Genomic DNA, 25716 nt, shown 5'->3' with positions numbered 1-25716 from the left:
AAAGCCCCATTGTGCAGGACTACAGCCCGGAGCCCTGAGCCAATACCAGGGGTTGAACACCCGTGGTGCCCTGGGCATCTGCGCTGCTTGCCACCCCTTAACGTTGGCCCTGGCTTTTATATCGAGAAAAACAGTTGTGGCACAGGTGGGCTGTGGAGTTTTTATAGCATGTTGGATTGGCCTCAAAAAGAAAAAGGTTGAGAACCCCTGCTATCAATGACCTAATTTATCCAGACTGTACCTGGTAGACAGAATTAGTAGATAATTACATTTTTTATTAAACATTGAACAAATCTTCAAAATTGCTATCTTTGAGAAGACAACTATAGATCTTTCTGCTTTGTTAGCTTCTCTTAGATCTTTGATCTCTTGGATTGTTGCTTGCCTTAGCCAATACTTAAGCACTGAACCAGAAAACTTAGCTGTTATATCCATCTGAAGGAGGGAAATCTGTAAAACCCCAGACAATAGGTCTGATGAAAATAAAGAAAACATTAGGGCACTGATCTTTGATAATAGGTAATTTTTTGCAAATGGGAAATGTCTATAATAAATGCTAATAAATGTTGGATATTCCTTATATTCTGGGAATTTCTCTCTATCTAATATATCTTTTGGATGGAGTTATATTAAATGTTGCTTTGCTGGCAGAAGATGACAAGCGTTACCTCTGGTGTCTATCACAGACTATTGTTCAAAGGTATTATTAATTTAATTAAATTATACGGAAATCAGCTTCAACAGATATTCCATATATAGTGTATATTCACTTTCTATCCAAGAGCAATCCAATTTTTGTTTAAAAATAAATGCTAGTAGAATATTAAAACTGAGATTTTAATTGCAGAAAAGTTAAGAAAAAAATAGAGTTGAGGTTCCCATAACAACGTGTCTGGCTTAGGTAACCTGCCAGGAGTTAAAACTCCTATTGGCACAGCTCAGAGGGTTATTGGTGCACACAAGCCTCTCCAATGCATCAAGGTTCAGTTTGCAGGGAAGGCCATATAATGCAAGCAAGCAACATTTTTAAGGTCTTGAAATGTTTGAAAATTTTGTAAAATCAGATTAAAAAAAAATTTGGTGTCAATATGAATTACATACCTAGAGATCTTCATTTTAGGTAATATGGAGATTCCAGTATTCGGGATTTGGTAACTCAGCTGTAAATTTCATCAGAGGTGACATTTATAGTGGAAAAAGGGCAAACTGGACATAAGTTTCAATGATTTTATGACCAAAAGTGAGTTACAACTACGCAAGTTGGTAAGTGTAATTGAGTTGCATGCTTCATAGTACAAAATGATTACCTATGAGTCAAGAAGGAACTGTCCTTCCCCCGCTCCCATTGAATAGGACATTGCACTACATATCTGACTAGGTGCATTAATGACTGTTTTCTTTCCTCAGCGTCTGATACTGGCTACTACCAGAATCAGGATGTTAGAGATAATGGAAGAGTTTGAATTAGTATGGCAAATCCCATATTCCCAACACTGTTTTAGCTTTTAAAAGCAACTTCTCAGTGGCAAGCTTCATAAGTGACCATCACATCCCACACAGGAAACAGTCTCTCATTCTTTTTGCTCCTAGCAGGAGTTCAGAGCTTAGTTCTTCTCCCACTAAAGTCAATGGCAAAACTTCCACTAACTTCAGTGGGTAGAAAATCGGATGATTAAAGAAAAATATGAGCAAGGGACTGTTTAGAGATATGGTTAATTTAATTCTTCCTTACAAGACACAGAGCCTCTCTGTGGCTGGTGCTCAAGACAATCTACTTTGTCTTGATTGGATGCTGGGGAGTGCCCAGATCTCTGAATTGGTGGGGATTTGGCTAGCATGAAATACTTCTCAGAATTCATTATCCGATGCAGTTTTTTATGCATAGTTATGGGGGTTGGGATACCTTCTGGACTTAAGGGACTTTGGGTTTTTTTTAAATTGTATTTAAAAAAACAGAACAACCTGTTCAAATTCCTAGAGTCTGGGAAAAGTTCTTTTTGTGTAGAGCAATGAAAAAAATAAATAAAATAGAGGATGGAAGAGAGAAGGATTGGGGAACTACATGGTGGTGGAGCCTCAGCTGCTAATCAACTCCTCCCACAACACACCCAGAATGACAGCCTCTTGGTAAGTCCCTGTAAAAGTGGGCTTCATGCAATTCAGGCGCTGTACACCTCCTGCCTGATTATCCTAAAAACTGGACTTACTCAGCCAGCAGAACTGTGATAGCTCAAGAGCGTGGGGGGACCCCAACAAATGCATAGATGGGGCCAGGATTTTGCCTCTAAAAACACATGAGAATGACAAGATAGTAATATTTTATTGAAAGTAATGGAAAGTAATTGTTAAAAAAAAATGCAGTGACGTTCTGTGCAATCTTATACATCTGTGCAATCCCACTGACCACAATCCAGCTGAATGGGATATAAGTCAGCACAGTGAATCTACCAGCCCTTGGAAAAAAGTTGCCCAAAACGTGCCTTGGTATTTGGCAAAAGAAGGTTGGTGATAGTAACTATCCTGAGATGTCTACAATGGCACAGAGAGAACACACAACGTGTGCCAAGTGTTTAAAGAATAAATCAAAAATCTACTGAAGTAAGATGGCAATTATACAAGGTCATTATCTTTGTCTACAAGAAAATATAATTTTAATAAGTTGCAAAAATTGAAGTATTTTACGAAAGACAGCAACATATTTAAATTGAAAAACAGAATGGAAAAATTAGTAATATCAAAATGAGTAAATCAGAAAGCAGTACATATCTGCGCACAGTAAACATCATAATTAGCAATATAAACTTTAGCCAGGATGGTGTTCTTGGCCAGCCAAAAATCATTTTCCATCCTGTTTTTTATAAATGATGTGGATGTAATTTTTCATTTTTTGGACCCAATGAGTCACCCAGAATGGAAACTACATGGCTTAGAGGTCAGGTGCAAACTCTGGAAACTTACTTCTTTCTCTCCTCTCTGCTCAGTTTCTCCCATAGTCCTTCAATTTTCAGCATCAAGTCCTCCATGTTGGCCTTTGGATTATCAGTTAATAATCTAGAACGATATTCTTGGTTGAACAGGGCAACTGCTGACATGGGTTTCCGGATTATTTGATTACTAATTAAATCATAGGCCATGATATGTCCTGCTTTATCATTAATTACATTCGGTTTTTTAATACTTTGATTTGCACTCTGCTGATCATGATCTTGTTCACCAGTATTTTCATTTGCCTTATGATTTGTTATTCCTCCTACTTCAGGTATCAAAATCTTTACAGGTTCCAGGTTCTCTCCTGTAGGATTTTTAAGTGCATTCCCCTTGCTCCAATTATCAGCAGAGATTTCAGATATATACTCAGGGACTGTATTTGCCTCATTTTTTTCCATTTCATTAGTGTGACCGGCTCTTAAAGGATGCTCACCTCTGTTTTTAGATTGAGTGTCCATGTGAGTACTGCCATCTAGGGTTAATGTTACACTATATCCATTCTGGCTGTCCTCACATGATAAATTATTTATGGAACTGTCTTGAGATATATCACTCACAGTCACGTCAGTGCCAGAAATTTCTTTTCTATTGAGGAGACCATGAGTATTATCACTAGAAAATCTTTGATGATTTAAGCAGACCTCGGTGTTTTTTCCTGCTTGCCCATTTTGCACATCATTACTGAATGAAAAGGATGAAGTATGTGCATGTGGATCACTATTCCCAAATGGTTCCATTTTATTAACAAGCACATCTGTTTGTTCTGTTTCATTAACAACCATGTCCACTGAGGTAACATCTGTTTTATTAGTTTCACAAGAAACTGTACCAGGTAGTAGCCCATACAGCGATGTCAATACATTTTCAACAGCGGATAAGACAGATTCCTGAAAAGAAAACTCATAAGCATTAGGACAAATTGTTAATGAAAATGTACTTGACAGTTGTTGACACAATAGCAATAAAAAAACAATTCTATTAACTGTATTTTGTGAGTAAATTTAGATTGATTGTATTATGAAGCATTAATAGTTCATACGTTCGCATTAAAATACTCCAAACATTCACTAATCAGTGAAATCCTTTAGCCTTAAATCTTTCACTATAAATACTTTTGCTCCACTGATAAATTTTAATACCACAAACAGATGTACTACTTTCTTTATGACCTAGTACTCATATGTTGTTTCTTTAGAACAGTATTAACGTATCTATTCTCACTCAGTATTTGCTAATTGGAGTTAGAAACACACTATCAGGGTGGAATGGACGAACAACCAAGTCAAGTTAGCATCATGATTTTAGTGAGAGTGTTCATTCACAGAATGGTTCAAAGACTGTTTTTACATAAATGGTAGAAAATTCTAAAAACAAACAAAAAGAAAGAAAACTTCCTTAGAGTAAAAGGAGAGTTTTAATTAAACTTAAATGTGAAAATAACCTGCTTATGTTTATTTTCACACAAATTATATTGAAATATCATTTAGCCTGTGATTCTAACCCACAAAACCAAGAAAATGCACTGTTAAGAGAGGTGGCAACATATTAGTCTAGATTGTGCCACCCTTAGGGCTTGTCTCCCGTAATCCACGCTATGGGGGTATGATTTCTAAGGCATACTAACGTGCTGTGCATTAATTGGGCTGTTTCAAACTGCACTACATTAAACCGTGCTAGGGAACCTTTAATGTGAATCTAGTACTATGCAAAACAGTGCACTTTAGAAATCATACCACTGTAGTGTGTATTATCTCATTGTGCAGAGAAGCCCTTATTTACCTTGAGCAGTCTAAGCAAACCCACTGATTTCCATGGTAGTACTTATGGTCTAAGGTGCTATTCAGTGATAATAAGTGTATCACAATCTGTCTCTATGCGATCTCTAATACAAGATTCAGTGGGCCAAGTTTCAATCTCAGTCATGAATATTAAATCCTGTAGCCTCCACGATGTCAAAGGGCATGCCACGCACACACAATGGCAAAATTTGGCCCTACAACAGAAACAACTCAAGTTTTTAATATTAATATTTAAATATTAACCCCCCACTTAATGTAAGTAACTATAAAATTATTAATAGAATTGTGTAAAAAGGACATAAATCATATTTCTGTTTACAGACTAGTCAGTCATTATAAACCCATTTGACGATGAAAAGTGCTAGTGTGATTTCAGCAGCTCTGTGAAGACAAAAATGAATGTATGACTTAAAATAATTGATGTTATAAAGAGTATAGCAATATATCCGATGTTATAAAGGGTATAGCAGCAGGAATATACTACCAACACCTGACCAGGATGGATTAGAAGGGATACAGAAGCAGAAAACAATAATAATAGGGGATTACAACTATTCTCATATTGACTGGGTATATGAGGAAAGGATGCACTCCTGAGGAAAGGATGCACTAACAACATTTCTAGACACCATAAATGACTGCTTCTTGGAACAGCTTGACCTGAAACCCACAAGAGGAGAGTCAATTCTTGATTTAGTCCCAAGTGGAACACAGGGTTTGGTCAAAGAGGTGAATATAACTGAATTCTTTCAGTAATAACAACCATAATGTAATTAAACTGCATGAAGACTAGTTAAAAACACCATAATAGAGGCTCAAACTAAATGTATACTCAATATAAACAAGCAAACAAACAAACAAGAGGACCAAAAAAATGCTACCATAGCTAACTAGCAGAGTAAGAGATGTGGTTAGAGGTAAAAAAAGCAACCTTTAAAAATGGAAGTCAAATCCTAGTGAGGAAAAATAGAAAGGAACATAAGCTCTGGCAAGTCAAGTGTAAAAATATAATAAGGCAGGACAAGAAAGAATTTGAAGAGCAACTAGCTAACCATACAAAAGATGACAGAAAAAAAAAATTAAGTACATCAGAAGCAGGAAGCCTATGAAACAGTCAGAGGGGTCACTGGATGATCAAGATGCCATAAAGGAGCACTCAAGGAAGATAAGGCTGTTACAGAGAAGCTAAATGAATTCTTTGCATCAGTCTTCAGTGCAAAGGATATGGGGGAGATCCCCACACTCAAGTCATTTTTTTAGGCATCAAATCTGAGGAACTGTCCCAGACTGAGGTGTCAATAGAGAAGGGTTTGGAACAAACTGATAAGTTAAAGAGTAATAAATCAACAGGACCAGATGGTATTCACCCAAGGGTTCTGCAGGAACTCAAATATGAAACTGCAGAACTATTAACTGTGGTATGTAACCTATCACTTAAATCAGCCTCTGTACCAGATGACTGAAGGATAGCTAATGTAATGCCTATTTTTAAAAACTTTCTACAGGCAATCTTGCAATTACAGGCCAATAGGTCTAACTTCAGTACAGTGCAAACTGGTTGAGACTATAGTAAATAACAAAATTATCGGACCCATAGATGAACATGATATATTGGGGAAGAGTAAACAAGGCTTTTATAAAGGGATATCATGCCTCACCAAACTATCAGAATTCTTTGAGGGAGTCGGCGTGCACGTAGACAAGGGTGATCCAGTCAATTCAGTGTAGTAGAATTTTCAGAAAGCTTTTGACAAGGTCACCCATCCAAGACTCTTACACAAACTAAGCAGTCATGGGATAAGAGGGAAGGCCCCCACGGTTAAAATATACAAAATGTCAGTAAACAGGGGTCAGAAAAAGTAAACAGTGAGGTGGCAAAATTTGCAGATGATTCAAAACTTCTCAAGATAGTTAAGTCCCAGGCAGAGTGCGAAGAGCTACAAAAGGGTCTCTCAAAACTGGATGAGTGGGCAACAAAATGGCAGATGAAATTCAATGTTGATAAATTCAAAGTAATGCATATTGGAAAACATAATCCCAACTATACATATAAAATGATGGGGTCTAAATTAGCTGTTATCACTCAAGAAAGAGATCTTGGAGTTACTGTGGATAGTTTTCTGAAAACATCTGCTCAATGTGCAGCAGCAGTCAAAAAAGCTTACAGAACATTAGGAACTATTAGGAAAGGGATAGATAATAAAGCAGAAAATATCACAATGCTACTATATAAAGCCATGGTACACCCACACGTCCAATTTTGTGTGTAGTTCTGGTTGCCACATCTCAAAAAAGGTGTATTAGAATTGGAAAAGATACAGAGAAAGGCAACAAAAATGATTAGGGGTATGGAATAGCTTCTATACGGGAGAGATTAAAAAAAATCGGGGACTGTTCGGGTTAGAAAAGGAGATGATTAAAGGGGGATGTGATAGAGGTCTATAAAATCATGAATAGTATGAAGAAAACAAATAGGGAAGTATTATTTATCCCTGCACACAACGCAAGTATTAGGAGGTCACACAATGAAATTAATAGGCAGCAGGTTTAAAAAACAAACATAAGGAAGTACATCTTCACACAACACATAGTCAACCTGTGGAACTCTTTGCCAGGGGATGTTGTGAAGGCCCGTAGTATAACTAAGTTAAAAAAGAATTAGATAAGTTCATGGAGGATAGGTCCATCAATGGTTATCAGAAAAGATGGCCAGGGATAAAACCCCATGCTTTGGGTGTCCCAAAATCTCCAACTGCCAGAACCTGGGACTGAATGGCAGGAGACAGATCACTCTGTTCATTTCCTCTGAAGCATTTTGGACTGGACACTGTCCAAGATAGGATACTGGGCTAGATGGTCCACGGTCTAACTCAGTATAGATGTTCTCAGGATGTTGGGCTCTGAAAGGAGCATGGCTGAGACAGGGGCTAGTACGACAGTACACAAATGATCTTTAAAATCAAATAAATGGTTACTCATTTGATTCAATAATTTTCAAAATAGTCATGTTACAAGGGCAGTCTATCATATATGAACTACTAAAGCCTCAGTCCTGTAAAGGCTAATGCACGTGCTTAATTTCAAGTACCTGATTAGTCACAATGAAGCCAATGAGCTATGCATGAGCCTAAAATTAAACGTGGTAAGTCTTTTAAGATCAGCGCCTAAGTAAGCAAATACCAGTTTAAAAATAAATTAAAATATAAATTACCTTATTATGAAGTAAAACTTGAGTTTTATCAGGTGTTAAATTAACATCCACAGCGGAGGCAGGTACAGTAATATGAATAAAGAAAACAGGGTACGAACGAGAAGAATCTTTATGTGACTTCAGATTATAGTACTGTCGAACCAGCTACAGATAAATACAACAAAGGAAAGTCAGTAAAAGTAATAAAATAGACCCAAAAGGTACAGAAGCAAAATACTACACTATACAAACAGTTTTTAAATTGTATTTTGTCAATTAAAGAAGATACTAAAACAATTAAGTTAAAAATGTCCTTTTGGGGAGATCTGCGCACCAGGAAAATCCTCAGTAGGGCATTTGCACGTGGTTTCCACTGCCTTTGTGCCATGTAAATCCCAGAAAATCTGCTCCAAAGTATAAACTGTGGCTCCATGAACTTTTTGAAATAATATATGTAGCGCATTTGATACATTTGGAGAAAAAGGTCCTGTACAGTTCTATTCAGTGCCCAAAGTGGACAGGAGATCCAGCACTTTTTTCTAGGACAACTGAACACCATTATCTTAGAATTTAAAAAAAAAAGAAAATATATGTATATGTTGTAATATTTTGAAATAAATATTGTTTTCTTTGAGAAAAGAAAAAGAATGAGAAGGTGGAACCCTAGCTGCGCTTAAGATTTTCTCCAGGTCTCTCTCCCTGTTTGGGATATAGGAGGGAGAGGACTTTTCTGACTTGACTCTGAGGTTATGAACCTGATTTCAGGTTGTGTTGAAGAAAGTTTCACATAACTTTGGGCCCCAAGTGAGAATTATTTGATTTTCTCCATCACAAAAAAAGGGGCTTCGCTGTAGTCTTTAATTTTGTTCCCACAATCAATTGTAGTGCAAATAATAGTGTTTAGATGCCTAAAGCACCCAATTTGTGTATGCATTTAGACTTTCAAAAGCTAACGTTTGCATCTTCAATTAAGTTACACCAGCTATCAATTGTGGGCAGAAAGTTAGAAACCTCTCCTTATTCTATTGAATTAGAAGCTGGGGTATCGTACCTTTAATATTTCCTTTTGATGTACTGGCCGACTGTTTATATAGATGAAACTCCTTTCTGAACTTGAAAGACTTGTCAAAGAATTGTCTGATTCAGGTTTTGGAAGAAATCCAGACAGAAATACCTATAATTGTAAAACAAGTACAATGATCAATAAGAGAAGTCTCCCCACACATTTTATTTGTAAAGAAAACAGATAACTCAAATTAATTAGCGCAAGATTCAAATGACCCAAACATTCATTATCAAAATTATCAAAGAGAAATCAATAAAAGAATTCTTTAAAAAGAGCTGAAATAGTTTATGTTTTGCCTCTATTCCTGTTGAATTTTTTGGGAAATCCTAGGCCCAGATCCTCTGCTACACCACAGCGTCACTCAGTGCAGTGGAGGGGATGTTGATTGGGGCCTAGAGAAGTGGCTTTACGCCATCTTTGCTCTCTCCCTTTCTAATCCTTGGAGCAGTCTCAAGGGCTATTCTGCAACAAGGAACTGTCAGAGCATGATGCCACCTTTGTGTTCGTCTGATACCTATGGTTGCCAGTTTGACCCCTGTACATTTTAGAGGCATCATTACAATGACTGTTCCATAGGCGGGAATTGCTCCAGACATACCCACCCTCTCCTGCTCTTGTCCATCCTCTACAATGGAGGAAACCAGGGCGACTGTAACATAAAGCAGGCTGTATCAGTTCTCTGCTGGCCAGGGATTCCCCCACATTAGGACACCCTGAAGTGGTTTTGTGTGGCCAGCAGCACAAAGCAGCTTTAAAAAGGCCAGCATCTGGTCCCCCAGGTCAGTCTTACAAACAGATGAATATTCAATTCACTTTGCTGCATAGTTTTAAAGTGATGTTAAATTTACGACATCTAAACAAGAAACCCCTGAGGCATTCTGATGCCTGTCTGAGGCATACTGATGTGTTCTTTTATACAGATACTAGGGTAGTCTCATTTCAAGATGCCAGCACATTCCTTGTGTTCTGCCTGGTAAAGCTAATGTTTGATAAAACCAGAACTCAGAGAATTGATAAATGATTAGCAATGGAATATGGGGCCCTTTGCCCCATCATCTCTAAGTCATCAGTTCAAATTCAAGACAGACTCAACACACATTAATGTTACTACCATGATGCTATACCATTGCCTGTGTGAAACTGGTCTCCACTCCAGTTCCAAATAGACATCATCCACATTGTAAAATTTTCTGCAACAACTGGCATGCTAGTTGGCAGGTTCAGCAGGGAAGCCAGGGAATGAATGGAATGGGGATTAAGCCACTAGCTCACTTCCTTGGTTTAGGGCTGAGGCACACTTGCAGGCAGAGTGGGGAAACTTGTTCTGCAATTGCCTCTCCTGTACGTATTCTACCTGTAACGTGGGTGAAATAGTCAAACATGGACGTCTAAAGTTAGGCACCTAAAATCAAAATGGCCTGATTTCAAAGATGCTGAGCACCCATGACTCTCACTGACTTCAATGAGAGCTTTGTCAGCATACTGGTATTGAACCAAAGCCCACTGGTTCCTTAGGCAGCACACATAGCCTCTGTGCCGCAAGGGTGTGCTGAACATCACCCCAGGTCAACACTAGTCACTGTCAGGATGCCAGTATTGAACTCAAGCCCAGCACGCCCTTAGGCAGCATCTCTAGAAGCTACACCACAACAGTGCACTGTATTGCTGCCCCTGACCAATAGCCTTAGTGCTAAAGGCCTGCAACCATGCCCAAGGCCCCAGACTGGCTGGATAGAGAGCATTCTCTTTAGGTACCTGGACTATATAAAGTCCTCAGGAGGAAGTGGAAGATGCCTGAGCAACGGGCCATTGCCTGTGAGTTGCTGCCTTGCCTGACGCTGCTTTGCTACCTGACCCAACTTTGCCTACCGATCCCGCCAACCCACATCCTTGGATTGGATCTCCCAGCTCCTGACCCCTGCGAGAAATCCAGCCATTGCCCAGGACTCCCTTTAATACTTATAGACTTCCTGGCTAGCATGTCACCCACACATCACTTGAACACAGGGCTCTGGTCTGCCTTTAGCCCACTTCAGCCACTGGGCACTACAAGCTGTGAGTGCTCAGCACTTTTGAAAAATCAGGCCAGTTTGATTTAGGTGCCTAACTTTTGGAACCAAGACTGAAAATTTTGTCACAGCCTTTTTATTAACTTAAATCAAAGCTAACAAACATATGAAACAGAACAGATAATCAATCCTTTGGCTTCAGTGTAACCCTTTGTGATTCCTGGTTAGCTACTTCACTTCAGCAAGCTATTCATTCCCCTAGCCCTGCAACGAACATTCTGTGCCAAAGCTGGAGTGTTCTGGTCAGCAACAATTTACACATAACTAAATGCCACTGGTCAAATTAAAGAGGTGTCAACTGTCTGTTGGATCATTATCAGGAAAAACAACTAGCTGCTCTCTTACATTATATTCTGCAACTCTTTCACATCCAATTAAATGTCACTCTGTTTTATGTTTCAGCTTCTTTTTTAAATTTTAAATACTAGACACAAGTTAAGTCACTTCAAACAATAACTGCGAAACAAATGGACAACATTAAAAGACAACTGGAAGGCTCTAAAATCAGGCAGTTAATAAGTTGCCATATTCAGACTTAGTTGACTGTTACTAACTGTTTAAAACAGTCATAAATATAAAGGGAAGGATAACCACCTTTCTGTATACAGAACTATAAAATCCCCCCTGGCCAGAGGCAAAACCCTTTCACCTGTAAAGGGTTAAGAAGCTAAGATAACCTCACTGGCACCTGACCAAAATGACCAATGAGGAGACAAGATACTTTCCAAGCTGCGGGGGTGGGGGAACAAAGGGTCTGTCTGTCTGTGTGATGCTTTTGCCGGGAACGGATCAGGAATGCTCTTCAGAACTCCTGTAAAAAGTCAGTAAGCAATCTAGCTAGAAATGCGTTAGATTTTCTTTTATTTAAATGGCTGGTAAATAAGCTGTGCTGAATGGAATGTATATTCCTGTTTTTGTGTCTTTTTGTAACTTAAGGTTTTGCCTAGAGGGATTCTCTATGTTTTGAATCTGATTAACCTGTAAAGTATTTACCATCCTGATTTTACAGAGGTGATTCTTTTACTTTTTCTTTAATTAAAATTCTTCTTTTAAGATCCTGATTGCTTTTTCATTGTTCTTAAGATCCAAGGGTTTGGGTCTGTGTTCACCTATGCAAATTGGTGAGGATTTTTATCAAGCCTTCCCCAGGAAAGGGGGTGTAGGGCTTGGGGGGATATTTTGGGGGGAAGACGTCTCCAAGTGGGCTCTTTCCCTGCTTTTTGTTTAACACACTTGGTGGTGGCAGCATAGGGTTCAAGGACAAGGCAAAGTTTGTACTTTGAGGAAGTTTTTAACCTAAGCTGGTAAGAATAAGCTTAGGGGGTCTTTCATGCAGGTCCCCACCTCTGTACCCTAGAGTTCAGAGTGGGGAAGGAACCTTGACAAAAACTATTTGGGAAGTCAGCATGCACCGTAACAGAGTTAATGAGTGAAGATTTCTAAAACTGGATTGCCCTGGTAAAATTGTCACCTATTAAATATGATACGAGGTATGTCATACATATGTATGATAATACAAAGTTTTAGAAAAACAGATAAGCAAGGAATCTTGATTTTAAGTTAAACCAGTTGTTTAAAGTGACACGATTATTTTATTATATTATTATAGGTGGGGTTTGTAGCCCCACTTCCCATTATATGACCCTTTTTTCAAGTTGCTTACAACTTTGCAAAACTTTGTTTGGGTTGCATCTGACTTTTTGGGGAACATTTCACCTAACATGGTTCAGCTCATTCAGAGGAGAGAGGTAGGGAAAAACATATTTTAAAAAAATTATGGTGAGCTCTTTCTTTAAGAAGCTCTAGCCAACCCATGCTTTGGGACCTTAGATTTGATGGGTGGGTCTTTGAGTCAGGGATGTGCCTTTTGCAACCCCCATGAAAATTCACCCAAATTTGGTCAAGTTAGAAGACTATGGAAAAAAATCAGTTTGCACATGCTCAGTAGAGACTTTCTAGATCACAGTTTAATTCCTCAAAGATTCTGTCCACACTGGGCATCCTCCAGGTATGGGCTGAGGATGACTTTCCTTGCAATTGCAGTTCCCAACTGTTCTGGGCCATGCTGGGGCCAGGTCCAGACCCAGCAGCTGGACTGAGAGCAGGGAGCCCGCCTCTCCTGTGCTCTTAATGCCCTGCTGACATCCAGGCAGCCACTGAAGTGGAGGGTGCCCGATGCAAAGGCAGAGGACACAAGAGCTGGACCTGGTGGGGGAGGGAAAGGAGTAGAATGGGGCAAGGAACCTGGTGAGGGGAGACTGAGGCTGGTGGGGGAAAGGGAAACTGGGAGTTGATGGGGGAGACTGGGAACTAGTAAGGTGGGGAGGAGGTGATAGGAATAAGGGAGAATGAGAGATCACAAGAAGCCAGGGTGCAGAAGAAGAACTGGGGCAGGCTGGCAAAGAGATTGGAACAAAGAGCTTGGTGGAATATTGAGACTGGACAGGAGGTCCAGTGAGGGAGAGTGGGACTGGGAGCCCATGGGGTATGTGAGCATGGGGATGCCTGGATTCGGGGTGGGCAGCACAGATCAGATGAGGAAATGGGAGAGGGGAACTAGGAATGGCTGGGCAAGGAGACTAGGACTGGGAGTCCAGAAGAGGAGACTAGGACTTGCTGGCAATGAGACAGACTGGGATGAGAAACCTCAGAGTGGAGACAACAGGTTGGTAAGGAGAATGTACATGAGACAAGGAGAGGGAGCAAGGCAAGACAAGACTGGGACAGGTTGGAATGAAAGGCAGAAGAACCTGTGCCTACTAGAGCGTACTTCCCTCCACAGTCTGAAATGGAACCCAAGATTCCCGAGTCTCACAATTCCTCTAACATAAGTAAACATATGTAAAACTCTCGGGCAAAGCTTATCATCCCCCTTTAGTGCTGGTCCATAGAGGATCACAACCTACTACTACTATCAGTTACTCTCTTAGCTCAAGTGGGAGGGGACGGTGAAGTGGATCCAAAGGTTCCAACCCTGCTGATGACTCATGTGGCTCTCAATATGATGCCACATGATAGAATCATAGAAATGTAGGGCTGGAAGGGACCTTGACAAGTCATCAGGTCAGCCCCCTGTACTGAGGCAGGACCATGTAAACCTAGATCATCCCTGTCAGGTGTTTGTCCAACCTGTTCTTAAAACTTCCAATGATGGACATTTCACAATCTCACTTGGAAGGCTATTCCAGAACTTAACTACCCTTATAGTTAGAAAGTTTTTCCTAATATCTAACCTAAAGCTCCCTTGCTGCAAATTAAGCTCATTATTTCTTGTCCTACCTTCAGTGAACATAGAGAATAACTGATCAACATCCTCTTTATAACAGCCCTTTACATATACAAAGACTTATCAGGTCCCCCCTCAGTCTTCTTTTCTCAAGACTAAATGTGCCCAGTTTTTTTAATCTTTTCTCACAGTCACGCTTTCTAAATCTTTTATCATTTTGGTTGCTCTCTACTGGACTCTCTCCAAGTTGTCCACGTCTTTCCTAAAACGTAGTGCCCAGAACTGGACACAGTACTGCAGCTGAGGTCTCACCAGTGCCGAATACAGGACAATTATCTCCCACGTCTTACATACAACGCTCCTGTTAATACACCCCAGAATGATATTAGCCTTTTATGCAACTGCACCACACTGTTGACTCAATCAATTTTTGATCCTATTATAACCCCCAGATCCTTTTTGGCAATACTACCACCTACCCAGTTATTCCAAATTTTGTAGCTGTACATTTGATTTGTCCTTTTTAAGTGAAATATTTTGCACTTGTCTTTATTGAATTTCATCTTGTTGAATTCAGACCTATTCTCCAGTTTCTCAAATTTGTTTTGAATTCTAATCCTATCCTCCCAAGTGCTTTCAACTTCTCCCAGACTGGTGTCATATTCAAATTTTATAATCATACTCTCCATTCCATTATCTAAGTCATTAATGAAAATACTGAATAGTGTCAGACCCAGGACAGACATTTGCAAGACCCTCTCAGTTGATGAGTACTCTTTGAGCCTGGTCTTTCAACGAGGCGTGCACCTACCTTATAGTAATTTTATCTCTAGACCATATTTCCCTAGTTTGTTTATGAGAATGTCCTGTGGAATGGTCTCAAAAGCCTTACTAAAAATCAAGATATATCACCTCTACTGCTTCCCCCTTATTCACTAGGCCAGCAACCCTGTCAAAAAAGGAAATCTGTTCTTGACAAATTCATGCTGGCTATTCCTCACAACCTTATTATCCAACAGGTGTTCACAAACTGATTGTTTAATAATTTGTTCCAGTACCTTTCCAGGTATCAAAGTTAGGCTGATTGGTCTACAATTTCCCGGGTCCTCTTTGTTTCCCTTTTTAAAGATAGGTACTATGTTTGCCCTTCTCCAGTCTACTAGGACTTCATCCATTCTCCAGGAGTTCTCAGAGATAATTGCTAACAGTTCCAAGATTGCTTCAGCCATTCCTTAAGTACTCTAGAATGAATTTCATCAGGCCCTACTGACTTGAATACATCTAACTTATCTAAATATTCTTTAACCTGTTCTTTCCCTATCTTGGCTTGCATTCCTTCACGGAGAATCTGTTTTTTTCATTTTGATTGTTTAAACAATCTAGGAAATTATACACCCACATCCACGCAGTTAAAAGAATGTTAAGTTTGCAAAGTGAAGCACTCAAAAGTTAGGAAATGCCAGAATGAAGGTTAGCTGTGCAACCTTAATTCTGTTTCTGTGTGTGTGTGTGTATGTGTAGTATGGTACAGCCTTCAATTACATGATCAAATGATATTTTTCCAAAAAGATGCTTGCCTCATTCAGTGCTCAGGTCAGATGAATCAGGGTGGGGATGAATCAGAGTTGTATAATAAAGGAGCCTTGTCTGTAGGGATCCTGCTTCATTTGTTTCAAAAGTTGGGAGGTGTGTACTGAATGAGGCAGATAACTGCAGGAAGAGAAAGGACAGTCTCAGAGATAAGGCAGCTGAATTCTGCCCAGCAGAACTAGATTCTATCCCTGCCTCTGCTACAGAGTCCCTGTGTGATGTTAGGCAAGTCACTTAAACCAAATTTAGCAAAGGTGGTCACTAATTGTGTGTTCCTCATTTGCTGGGTGCCTCAATTAAGACCCTGAGGTATGATCTGTAGAAGTTCTGAGCAGTCATGGAAGACGGGAGATGTTCCAGAAGACTGGAAAATGGCAAATATGGTGCCCATCTATAAAAACGGAAATAAGGACAACCCGGGGAATTACAGACCAGTCAGCTTAACTTCTGTACCTGGAAAGATAATGGAGCAAATAATTAAGCAATCAATTTGCAAACACTTAGAAGATAATAAGGTGATAAATAACAGTCAGCATGGATTTGTCAAGAACAAATCATGTCAAACCAACCTGATAGCTTTCTTTGGCAGGGTAACAAGCCTTGTGGATGGGGGGAAGCAGTAGATGTGGTATATCTTGACTTTAGTAAGGCTTTTGATACTGTCTCGCATGACCTTCTCATAAACCAATTAGGGAAATACAACCTAGATGGAGCTACTATAATGTGAGTGCATAACTGGTTGGAAAATTGTTCCCAGAGAGTAGTTATCAGTGGTTCACATTCATGCTGGAAGGGCATAATGAGTGGGGTCCCGCATGGATCGGTTCTGTTCAATATCTTCATCAGTGATTTAGATAATGGCATAGAGAGTTTCTAAAGTTTGTGGACAATACCAAGCTGGGAGGGGTTGCAAGTGCTTTGGAGCATAGGATTAAAATTCAAAATGGTCTGGACAAACTGGAGAAATGGTCTGAAGCAAATAGGATGAAACGGTCTGAAGTAAATAGGATGAAATTCAAAGAAGGACAAATGCAAAGTATTCCACTTAGGAAGTAACAATCAGTTGCACACATAGAAAATGGGAAATGACTGCCTAGGAGGGAGTACTGTGGAAAGGGATCTGGGGGTCATAGTGGATCACAAGCTAAATATGAGTCAATAGTGTAACGCTGTTGCAAAAAAAGCGAACATCATTCTGGGATGTATTAGCAGGAGTATTGTAAGCAAGACACGAGAAGTAATTCTTCCGCTCTACTCCGCACTGATTAGGCCTTAACTGGAGTACTGTGTCCAGTTCTGGGCACCATATTTCAGGAAAGATGTGGACAAATTGGAGAAAGTCCAGAGAAGAGCAACAAAAATGATTAAAGGTCTAGAAAACATGACCTATGAGGGAAGATTGAACAAATTGGGTTTGTTTAGTCTTTCGGAGAGAAGACTGAGGGGGGACGTGATCACAGTTTTCAAGTACATAAAAGGTTGTTATAAGGAGGAGGGAGAAAAATTATTCTTCTTAACCTCTGAGGATAGGACAAGAAGCAATGGGCTTAAATTGCAGCAAGGGCGGTTTAGGTTGGACATTAGGAAAAACTTCCTAACTGTCAGAGTGGTTAAGCACTGGAATAAATTGCCAAGGGAGGTGGTCGAATCTCCATCATTGGTGATTTTTAAGAACAGGTTGGACAAACACCTGTCAGGGATGGTCTAGATCAGGGGTGGGCAAACTTTCTGGCCCGAGAGTCACATCGGGGAATAGAAATTGTATGGAGGGCCATGAATGCTCACAAAATTGGGGTTGGAGTGCGGGAGGGGGTGTGGGCTCTGGGGTGGGGCTGGGGATGAGGAGTTTGAGGTGTAGGTGGGTGCTCTGGGCTGGGACCGAGGAGTTCGGAGGGCGGGAACAGGGGTGAGGGTAGGGGACTGGGTTCTGGCTGGGGGTGCGGGCTCTGAGGCGGAGCTGGGGATGAGAGGTTTGGGATGCAGGAGGGTGCTGTGGGCTAGGATTGAGGGGTTTGGAGAGTGGGAGGGGGATCAGGGCTGGGGTTGGGGCATGGGGAGAGGCTCAGGGGTGTGGTCCCCGACCCAGCATCCCGGCCGGAGCACCAGAGCGGGGCTGAGCAGCATGGTGCAGCTCCCAACCCAGCTCCCCGGCTGGAGAGGGCCTGAGCCACTTGATGCAGCTCAGGGGCCAGCTTAAAATGGCTGTAGTTTGCCCACCCCTGGTCTAGATAATACTAGTCCTACCTTGAGTGCAGGAGACTGGACTAGATGACCTCTCGAGATCCCTTCCAGTTCTATGACTCTATGATTCATAGATGCAATGGAAGCTGTGCTTTGAACACATAATGTACTTTGTAATGCTAAATATTCTGGAAAATCAGATCCTGAGTGTTTCAAATTGGGCACCCAAAATTAGTGGATACTTTTGACCTTAATGTTTCTATGTCTCAGTTCCCCATTTGTAAAATGAGAATAATAATATCCCCAAACCCCATGGGGTGTTGCAAAAATAAATTAATTAATATTCCTGAAGCATTCAAATAATATAGTGATGAACATCATAGAAATCCAATGAGGAAATTAACAATTCAGCCTTTAGACCAGGGTTTGAATAGCATAAAATATAAAAGGCATAGGGCCACCCACTGAACAATAAGGAGAAAACAAAATATTGAATAGCTGTTCCTTAAATGAGCATCATCCATTCTGTGCACTGAATGAGGCAGCAGTCTTGTGGAAAAGACAGCATGTGATCATGTAATTAAAGCCTATATTAAAATGCACATGCACAAGGGAACTGAATTAAGGTTGCACAGGCAACCTTAATTCTGGCATTTCCTAACCTCTAGGAAGCCTGAGCTTGGGCTCTCTTGCTCCTCCAAGTTCTAACCAAGGCATATGTAATACCTCACTGATCTACCAGCTAGTGGTTTGACGATTTGTCCGCTCAGGTGAACTCACATAGCTTCCACTTTCCTCTTCATTCCATTCCATTCCCTACTTATTGCCTCAGAGTCCTCCCACATAAATGCTGAATGCCCACCACATACCACAAATACTGCGTTTGCCCATTGGAGTGGTTTCTTTATAGTCCTGTTCCTATGCCACCTGTCAGAGGAGAGCACAAAATCTAAAGCAGTTTCACCATCCTACTTCGTGTATATGAGGGTTCACATAAGATCAGTTTAAGAGTGACATCTGAATGAACAAATTAATAAAACAATATTCTTACGGACATGCTAAATAACCATTTTCACTAGACAGATTATGCTTCAATACTCTTTATGCTAGTCTAGTCAGCCTTTATAGCTGCAAGATAAAGAACAAAATTAACCATTACTAGACAAGAGAGGAGCGAGTCATTCGATTAAGTGATATCTACAACCAAGCAGAGGCTTTCTGAGTTAAAATATACCTCCGAAAATATTAGTAAGGTATCTCCTGCAAAGGAAGCAGCAATTGCAAAGCTCTCATTAACATCAATAGGAGCACAGTAAGATCTATGCAGAGCACTTCTGGAAATTGTACCCATTAACTCCTTTAAATTTAGATTTAGGGGAAATTTTGCACATCTTCCTTTAAAAATAATTTTTGTTGTTTTTGTACAGATACCTCTACGCTCTGTATTGTAAGATCCTGAGATGCCATGGTGATGATAATGATATGAAAGTATAGACAACTAAACAGGCCACCCACCTGCACATAGGCCATGTATCCTACACTAGCGAGTACACAGTAATCAGTAATTCTGCATTTGTCACAATTATTTTTGCTGCCATTTGGTCACTGCCACGTGAGTCTTGATTTGATGATTCTTGGAGAGCACTTTCAGTCATCAAACCAATTAATTTTAGGGACAGAGCAGAAAAGGAATTCAATCAATTTTAGAAGCCTTTTCCTTTTAAATGCTGGGTTTTGTTCTTTATTGGTGGGTTTTTCGTGGGGGCTGGGAGAAGAATGTTTAAAAATTTACCTCAGGATCTTCACAGCGATGTTGAAAAGGTACCATGCTGCCCATAACGGCAGTTCCCAGAACTGACATAAAGGACATTTTGTGATCTGACACCCTGGTCTTTTGCCAAATAACTGCCTGAAACAAAATGGCACAGAGTCAAATTTTTGACATTATATTTAAGTTTGTTGAACTCAAGTCATCTGCAACATTACATGACTGAAAACATATATACACAACTGCACACTTATCCAGGACATGTAACATTCTATACTTTGATCCTCTTGCATTCATAGCTTTAGAATGAACATACATGTGACAGTACTTTATGATATATCATCTCATAAAATCTTACTCCTAGTTTAAATAAAGAACAAGAAAATGAAGGAATCTGTTCCCACATATATATATATATATATATATATTAATCATGGATGTAACTTTAACTTACGAGGATTTCTGCAAGAATTGAAATTTGTGCAATTGCTGAGAAGTAATCAGTAAAAGAATTTATTATGGATCCACTCTGCCCTCACATGCATTCATCTAGTCAGTGGGTTTGTATGGCTGTAACTGTATCAGATTGGGGTCCTAAAAATGCATCTTGCATATTCTTTATACCGGCTGGCATCATAATATAGAAGTTGTGATGCTTATAGTACCATGGCCAAAGTATAAATCACTGGCCTGGGAATCATTAGGTTAGATTTCTGTTCCTAGACTCAGTGTCTAACTATCACTCTCTCTGCCTTAGCTTCTTTATTTGTGTAAAGAAGGAAATTGTGCTTGCTTACTTACACCTTTGTAAAGTGCTTTGAGAAGAATAAAAAAAAGGCTATATAATTAATTATACACCTTGCTATGCTGGTGTAAGCCACTAGATAGATAAGTTACACTGGATTTCAGATCCCAGAGAAGACAAGGCCCAAGACAGAAGTACGGTCTTAGCTTTGAACCTCTTAGCTTTTGTCATTTTGTGCCAATGTTAACATAGAACCTTGCATTTTAGTTAATCCCCTATTTTTGGGCAAATTAGAAGAAGAAATGGGTGGTACGTATTACGTGCTTTTTTTTTTTTTTTTTTAAACTGCTCCTAGATAGCTATGAGTTAATATGAAAAACGCAAAGGACTGCTGCTCCTGTTACCATCTATCCTGTTCAGCGACATATTCAGGAGTTTAAGATACAGGTATGTCTACAAGAATTTAGTTTTTGGCAACCTGGGATGTAAATCTACCCCACACTAGCCCACCATACATTAGCCATGTGGACAATGCTATGGCACAGTTCCCTAGTGTGTTTTAATCTACTCCCATTTCAAAGTGGGAGAGATCAAAGCACACTAGAGAACTTTTAGTGCACAGCAGCAGGATCTATACAGACACTTAGCATGCAGCAAGCTAGTGACAAGTAGATTTACATCCCAGCTTGCCACAAACTAAGTGTTTGTGTAAACAAATCCACAGATGAATGACTTGACAAACTACAATAGCTTGAGCTCCCTCAGAACCATTAGTCTCTCAGCAAATATCTGTTACAGACATTATTGACATACCTTAGTTGAGGTTTTCAAAGTAAACTAGAGGATTTAGCCACACACCTCAGGTTGAAATTAATGGGAATGGTCTGACTAATCCCCCCTCCTAGTGAGCACTAAACATCTTTATAATTATACATAGACTTTAACCAGTGTTTCATGTTGACTACAGTCATCAAATAGCTGCATCTAAATGTATTTTAGTGTGCAACATTCCCCAAGTGCTTCAGCACCTAAGCACAACAGGATAAATTAAGATTAAAAAAATGTTAGATTTAACCTGAAATTCCTTTGCGTTACAATGCTGAATTTAAAGTGTCCTAATATGTGCAAGGAATCCAAGAAATACAAAGTGAGTTCATAGTATTCAAGTACCGGATAGGATTTAAAAATATGGTAAGTGAGCAACAAATATACCTACAACCTCAAGAAATAAATACAGAACCTTAAAATCCCACCTGTCCTCCAAGGTATTTCCTTGCCTTGCAGGGTGCATTCCATTGAAGAACACTGAATTCCTGTAAAAATGATACTCGCTTTCTGCACAACAGATGGAATGTTCAGGCTGCAGGACTGCAGATATAGGAGACTACAATTGCTCCCCAGTCTTTATTTCTTCTAATTACACATCAAACACTTTGAGCACCATTTGGACTGCTGGACTTGCTACTTGAGTCTAACTCACTTAAAAAGTATAAGAATATAGTCATAAGGGGCACTGTGACCATCACCTTCTCCTTCCACTGCAAGCTTGAAAAGCCCTGAATTTAGTGGCTTTGGTTCACTGGTGGTGGACAGTGGGATGAGAAGAGCCACGTTTCTAGGAATTCCATAGGGGCTCCACTGAGGTTTCCACTGTGCTACTGAAAGGCGAGCACAGTAGACAGAAGGACAACGGCTGCCTTGCGGATTTAGCAGCAGCTCTGAAGTGGTATTGCTGATGCTTCATAGAGTGAGTAGTGGAGGAGGGAAATTCTTCCTCCCTGTGCCTATCTCTACTCCCTGCCCCATAAACATCCTCAAAGCAGTGAGGAAAGAATTTTCCCTTTAGAGTTCCTCTTTAAAAAAACATATTTGTTACTGCTTCTATTTTGAGTTATATCTACATTTTAAGTGATCAAAAGTGCCAAGCAATTTATCTTTACTAGATATATTTTAAATGTGTGTGACCAAACTGAGAAAGATGCTCGTGACACAACTAATATAAATGTCACACTGTTTATTTTAGCTTGTATTAACGTGATGCCACAGGTACAGATATAAATCCTAGCTGCTGATTAATGCAAGGATGTCCTTACACTGCCTGACCTGCTGAATGGCCGAAAAAAGCTCATTTCAATAAACTGCCTTAAGAAAGGTATGGAACATAAAAACTTACTAAATGCAAACTCTGTAAAAGAGGAAACTGCTAATAATTTGGGGGCACATTTTTACTGATCAATTTTTTCTTAAATATCAGGATTAAAAGCTGTAGGCAAAACTCCTAAATCTAGTTACTAGAACACGTTAGCTCAAACTTCTCACATTGCAGAGGTCAGTCAACTAGTTAAACGTGCGTATCAGATAACCACACAACAGATTGGTTTAGATTCATTTTCAGAACTGGCTGCACACTATGAAACAACACAGCATGATGCTTTAAAAATAACTGGTAATCTAAAGAATACATTATAAATGAACTGACTTCACCAACAGGTTTTGAAAAAGAAGAAGAATCAAAGCTGTTAAGAAGCAATGCTACTTATATTTATTTATTTTTGAAAGTGTCAGTACTTCCCAGTGAGTTTCCTGCAACAGTTGATTTTTATAACCTTGGTTATACGCTGAAATTGTGCTAAAAATATATACACACACACACCCTTATATTTTCTAGGTCACATAAGCCTAGTGTCTGTGATGAGCCAAGTAAGAATCTGACTCTAGTCAGTATGATGACACTGCAAAAACACCCTAATTAAAGATATATTATTACATACAGACCATCTTAGGTTTTGTTGGAGCTGACCAAATATATCCTGCCTCCCTCCCCATTTCATTGAGGGGCACTGCATGAATTAGAAGGCATAAAAAGCCAAATGCATATAAACATCTATTTCACGGGCATAGATTAGTGTATTGACACATTCGGTATTTGTGTATACAGTACATACATTTTCTTTAATTATACCCCCCCCCCCCACACACACACACACTTCATTCAGACCACACATCTCTGTTGCTAAATTTTAGAGCACATACATATAGGCCAAGATTATTCCTGGTCTTTTGAGCAGGTGCATAATAAGTGGGGGAAGAGTCCCTCATTTGCATCCCACAGCAGAAGCTGGGAACAATGCTTTTATGCTCGGGAAGAACATGAGTTCTTCAGAGTCATCCTTTCCAAAGACAGTAAGGAAGGTCATAGGGCCAGATCCCGCTCCTCAACCAGCCTTGTTTTTTAATACTCTGACCAGCAGCCATGTTAATACTTTTACCAGAATAATTGTGCTGGTTTACCAACAAAAGAGAAAGCTAAATCTAATAGTCAAAACAGAGAACTGGAGGTCAGGGGAACCGGATTCTATTTCTGACTCTGTCACTGATTCACAGTGTAACTTTCAGTTAACCTGCCTGAACCACAGTTTACCTAGCTGACAAATGGGAGTAATTAATGTTTCCTGCCATTGTAAAGCACATTGAGATCCTTAGCTGAAAGGTGATACATCCATAAAGGTTATGTCTTCACTGCCAAAAAAAAAAAAAGGTGCTCATTTACCAGGTGACAACTAACCCGTGCTAGCTATCATGCTGTAAAATCCTAGTGGAGACAAGTTTGTAATCTTTACTGTAAAGTAGCTAGGTGAGGGAAACATAATGTGGTAAAAACAAGAGTGCCTTGTCTCAACTGGCATTTTACAGCACAATAGCTAATGCATATTACATGTGGTCCTGAATAAGAATGGATTTAAGTGCATGCTTAAGTGTTTCTTGAATCAGGCCATAAATCTTTTTTTGAAAAGTGGAAAGAGGCTGCTAGCTTTTGTGGGGGTTTTACAGGATGTGTATATAGACACACTGCAAATTTCCCAAATTTTCCTATAAAACTCCAAATTAGCTGGTTTATTGAAACAGAAAAGTGACAAGCTGGCGACAGCACTCAGCAAGTGTTACGTAAAGTGATGACTAACCACTGAAAGATAAATATTATAGCCTGTCTACTAGGAGATATGGAAAATGAAAATAAACTGGCAGGAGAAGTGGTTGGAGCCGTAGGGAAGGTAAAGAAACAATTACACCACCTTCTTACGGTGAATCAATAATCATTAGTACATTTTTATGGGGAAGAAATTATAGTTGAGAGTCTTGTCAAGGTAAACCTAAGGGCATCTAAATTAAACTTACATTACCAAACTTTCTTCTGCTTAGCAGGCATACACATGCATGTTGGATTGTCTCCCTGTTCTTGTCAGCATTAGTGTATTTATATGTTTAACAATCTGCCTTGCTCCCAAGAACAGGGCAGACAGAGCAGAGACTAAGAAGCCTGGTCCAGCAATCTGGGTTTGTTGGCGGTAAACTGCCAAGAAGAATTGGTATTTTACCTGTGTGGCAGGCATAACTCACAGATTTTTCTTCAAGTTCAGTAGATTTCTTTTTAATTTTAATTTAGGGTACGTGACCTCTTGAGCCTTTCAAACAGATTTAAACTACTATTTTTAAAAATATCCTCAACAAGAATGTGCTTGTATGTTAAATTTCAGCTCAAAGGAAAGGCCCACCTAAAAAGACATATTCCCACAACTAAAACCACCACTGTTTAGTTTAAAAAAATATATTGACAACAGCAGCAAACCGAAGCAGAATCTAGAGTTTGCATTTATAGGAAGGAAAACATAACAAAAAGAAGAGGTCTCCAAGAACTTGCAATATGTGTAAATTCTTTGTTTATAGTGCACAGACACCTAGCTGCAAGAGCAGGCATATTTTTTAGGGAGGAAAAACAGCTGTCAACTAAATTCAAAAAGACAGGAAGATAAAATAATCTTAATAACCACTTTCTTTAAAAAAAAAAATTCAGTTTTAAAAATTGTCAAGGTTATTTTATTTAAACCAAGCTAAAACTGGAGCATTGTTTTTAAATAAATGGTAAATTCTCTCTCTTATGGAAAGAGATCCTTTGCATAATCATCTTTTGGAATTAAAGTTTAATAGCAAGTGCAGTTTTTAATAGTAACTTAAAACGGGGGAGGAACCTCTCCCCCAACCCTCAACTCTTTCAAATATTTTAAGGATTCCCTAAGGATTAAGGGCCAATTGTCC

General features: G+C 39.5%; 1 protein-coding gene across 1 annotated transcript in view; it reads right to left on the bottom strand.

The window, feature by feature from the left end:
* PMS1 (PMS1 homolog 1, mismatch repair system component) overlaps positions 1-25716 on the bottom strand; it is an 89087-nt gene that overhangs the window by 22624 nt on the left and 40747 nt on the right. Inside the window, exons 6-9 of the mRNA XM_074967773.1 lie at positions 19902-20018; positions 9029-9151; positions 7999-8142; positions 2959-3875 (exon numbers count right to left, since the gene is read on the bottom strand). Of these exons, the coding sequence (XP_074823874.1) occupies positions 2959-3875; positions 7999-8142; positions 9029-9151; positions 19902-20018 (1301 nt within the window). The remainder of the gene's footprint in view (positions 1-2958; positions 3876-7998; positions 8143-9028; positions 9152-19901; positions 20019-25716) is intronic.

This window comes from Natator depressus, chromosome 11 (assembly GCF_965152275.1).
Source record: "Natator depressus isolate rNatDep1 chromosome 11, rNatDep2.hap1, whole genome shotgun sequence".
NCBI classification, from domain to species: Eukaryota; Metazoa; Chordata; order Testudines; family Cheloniidae; genus Natator; species Natator depressus.
Note: the sequence above shows the minus strand (reverse complement) of the source record. Positions and strands in the feature narration are given on the sequence as shown.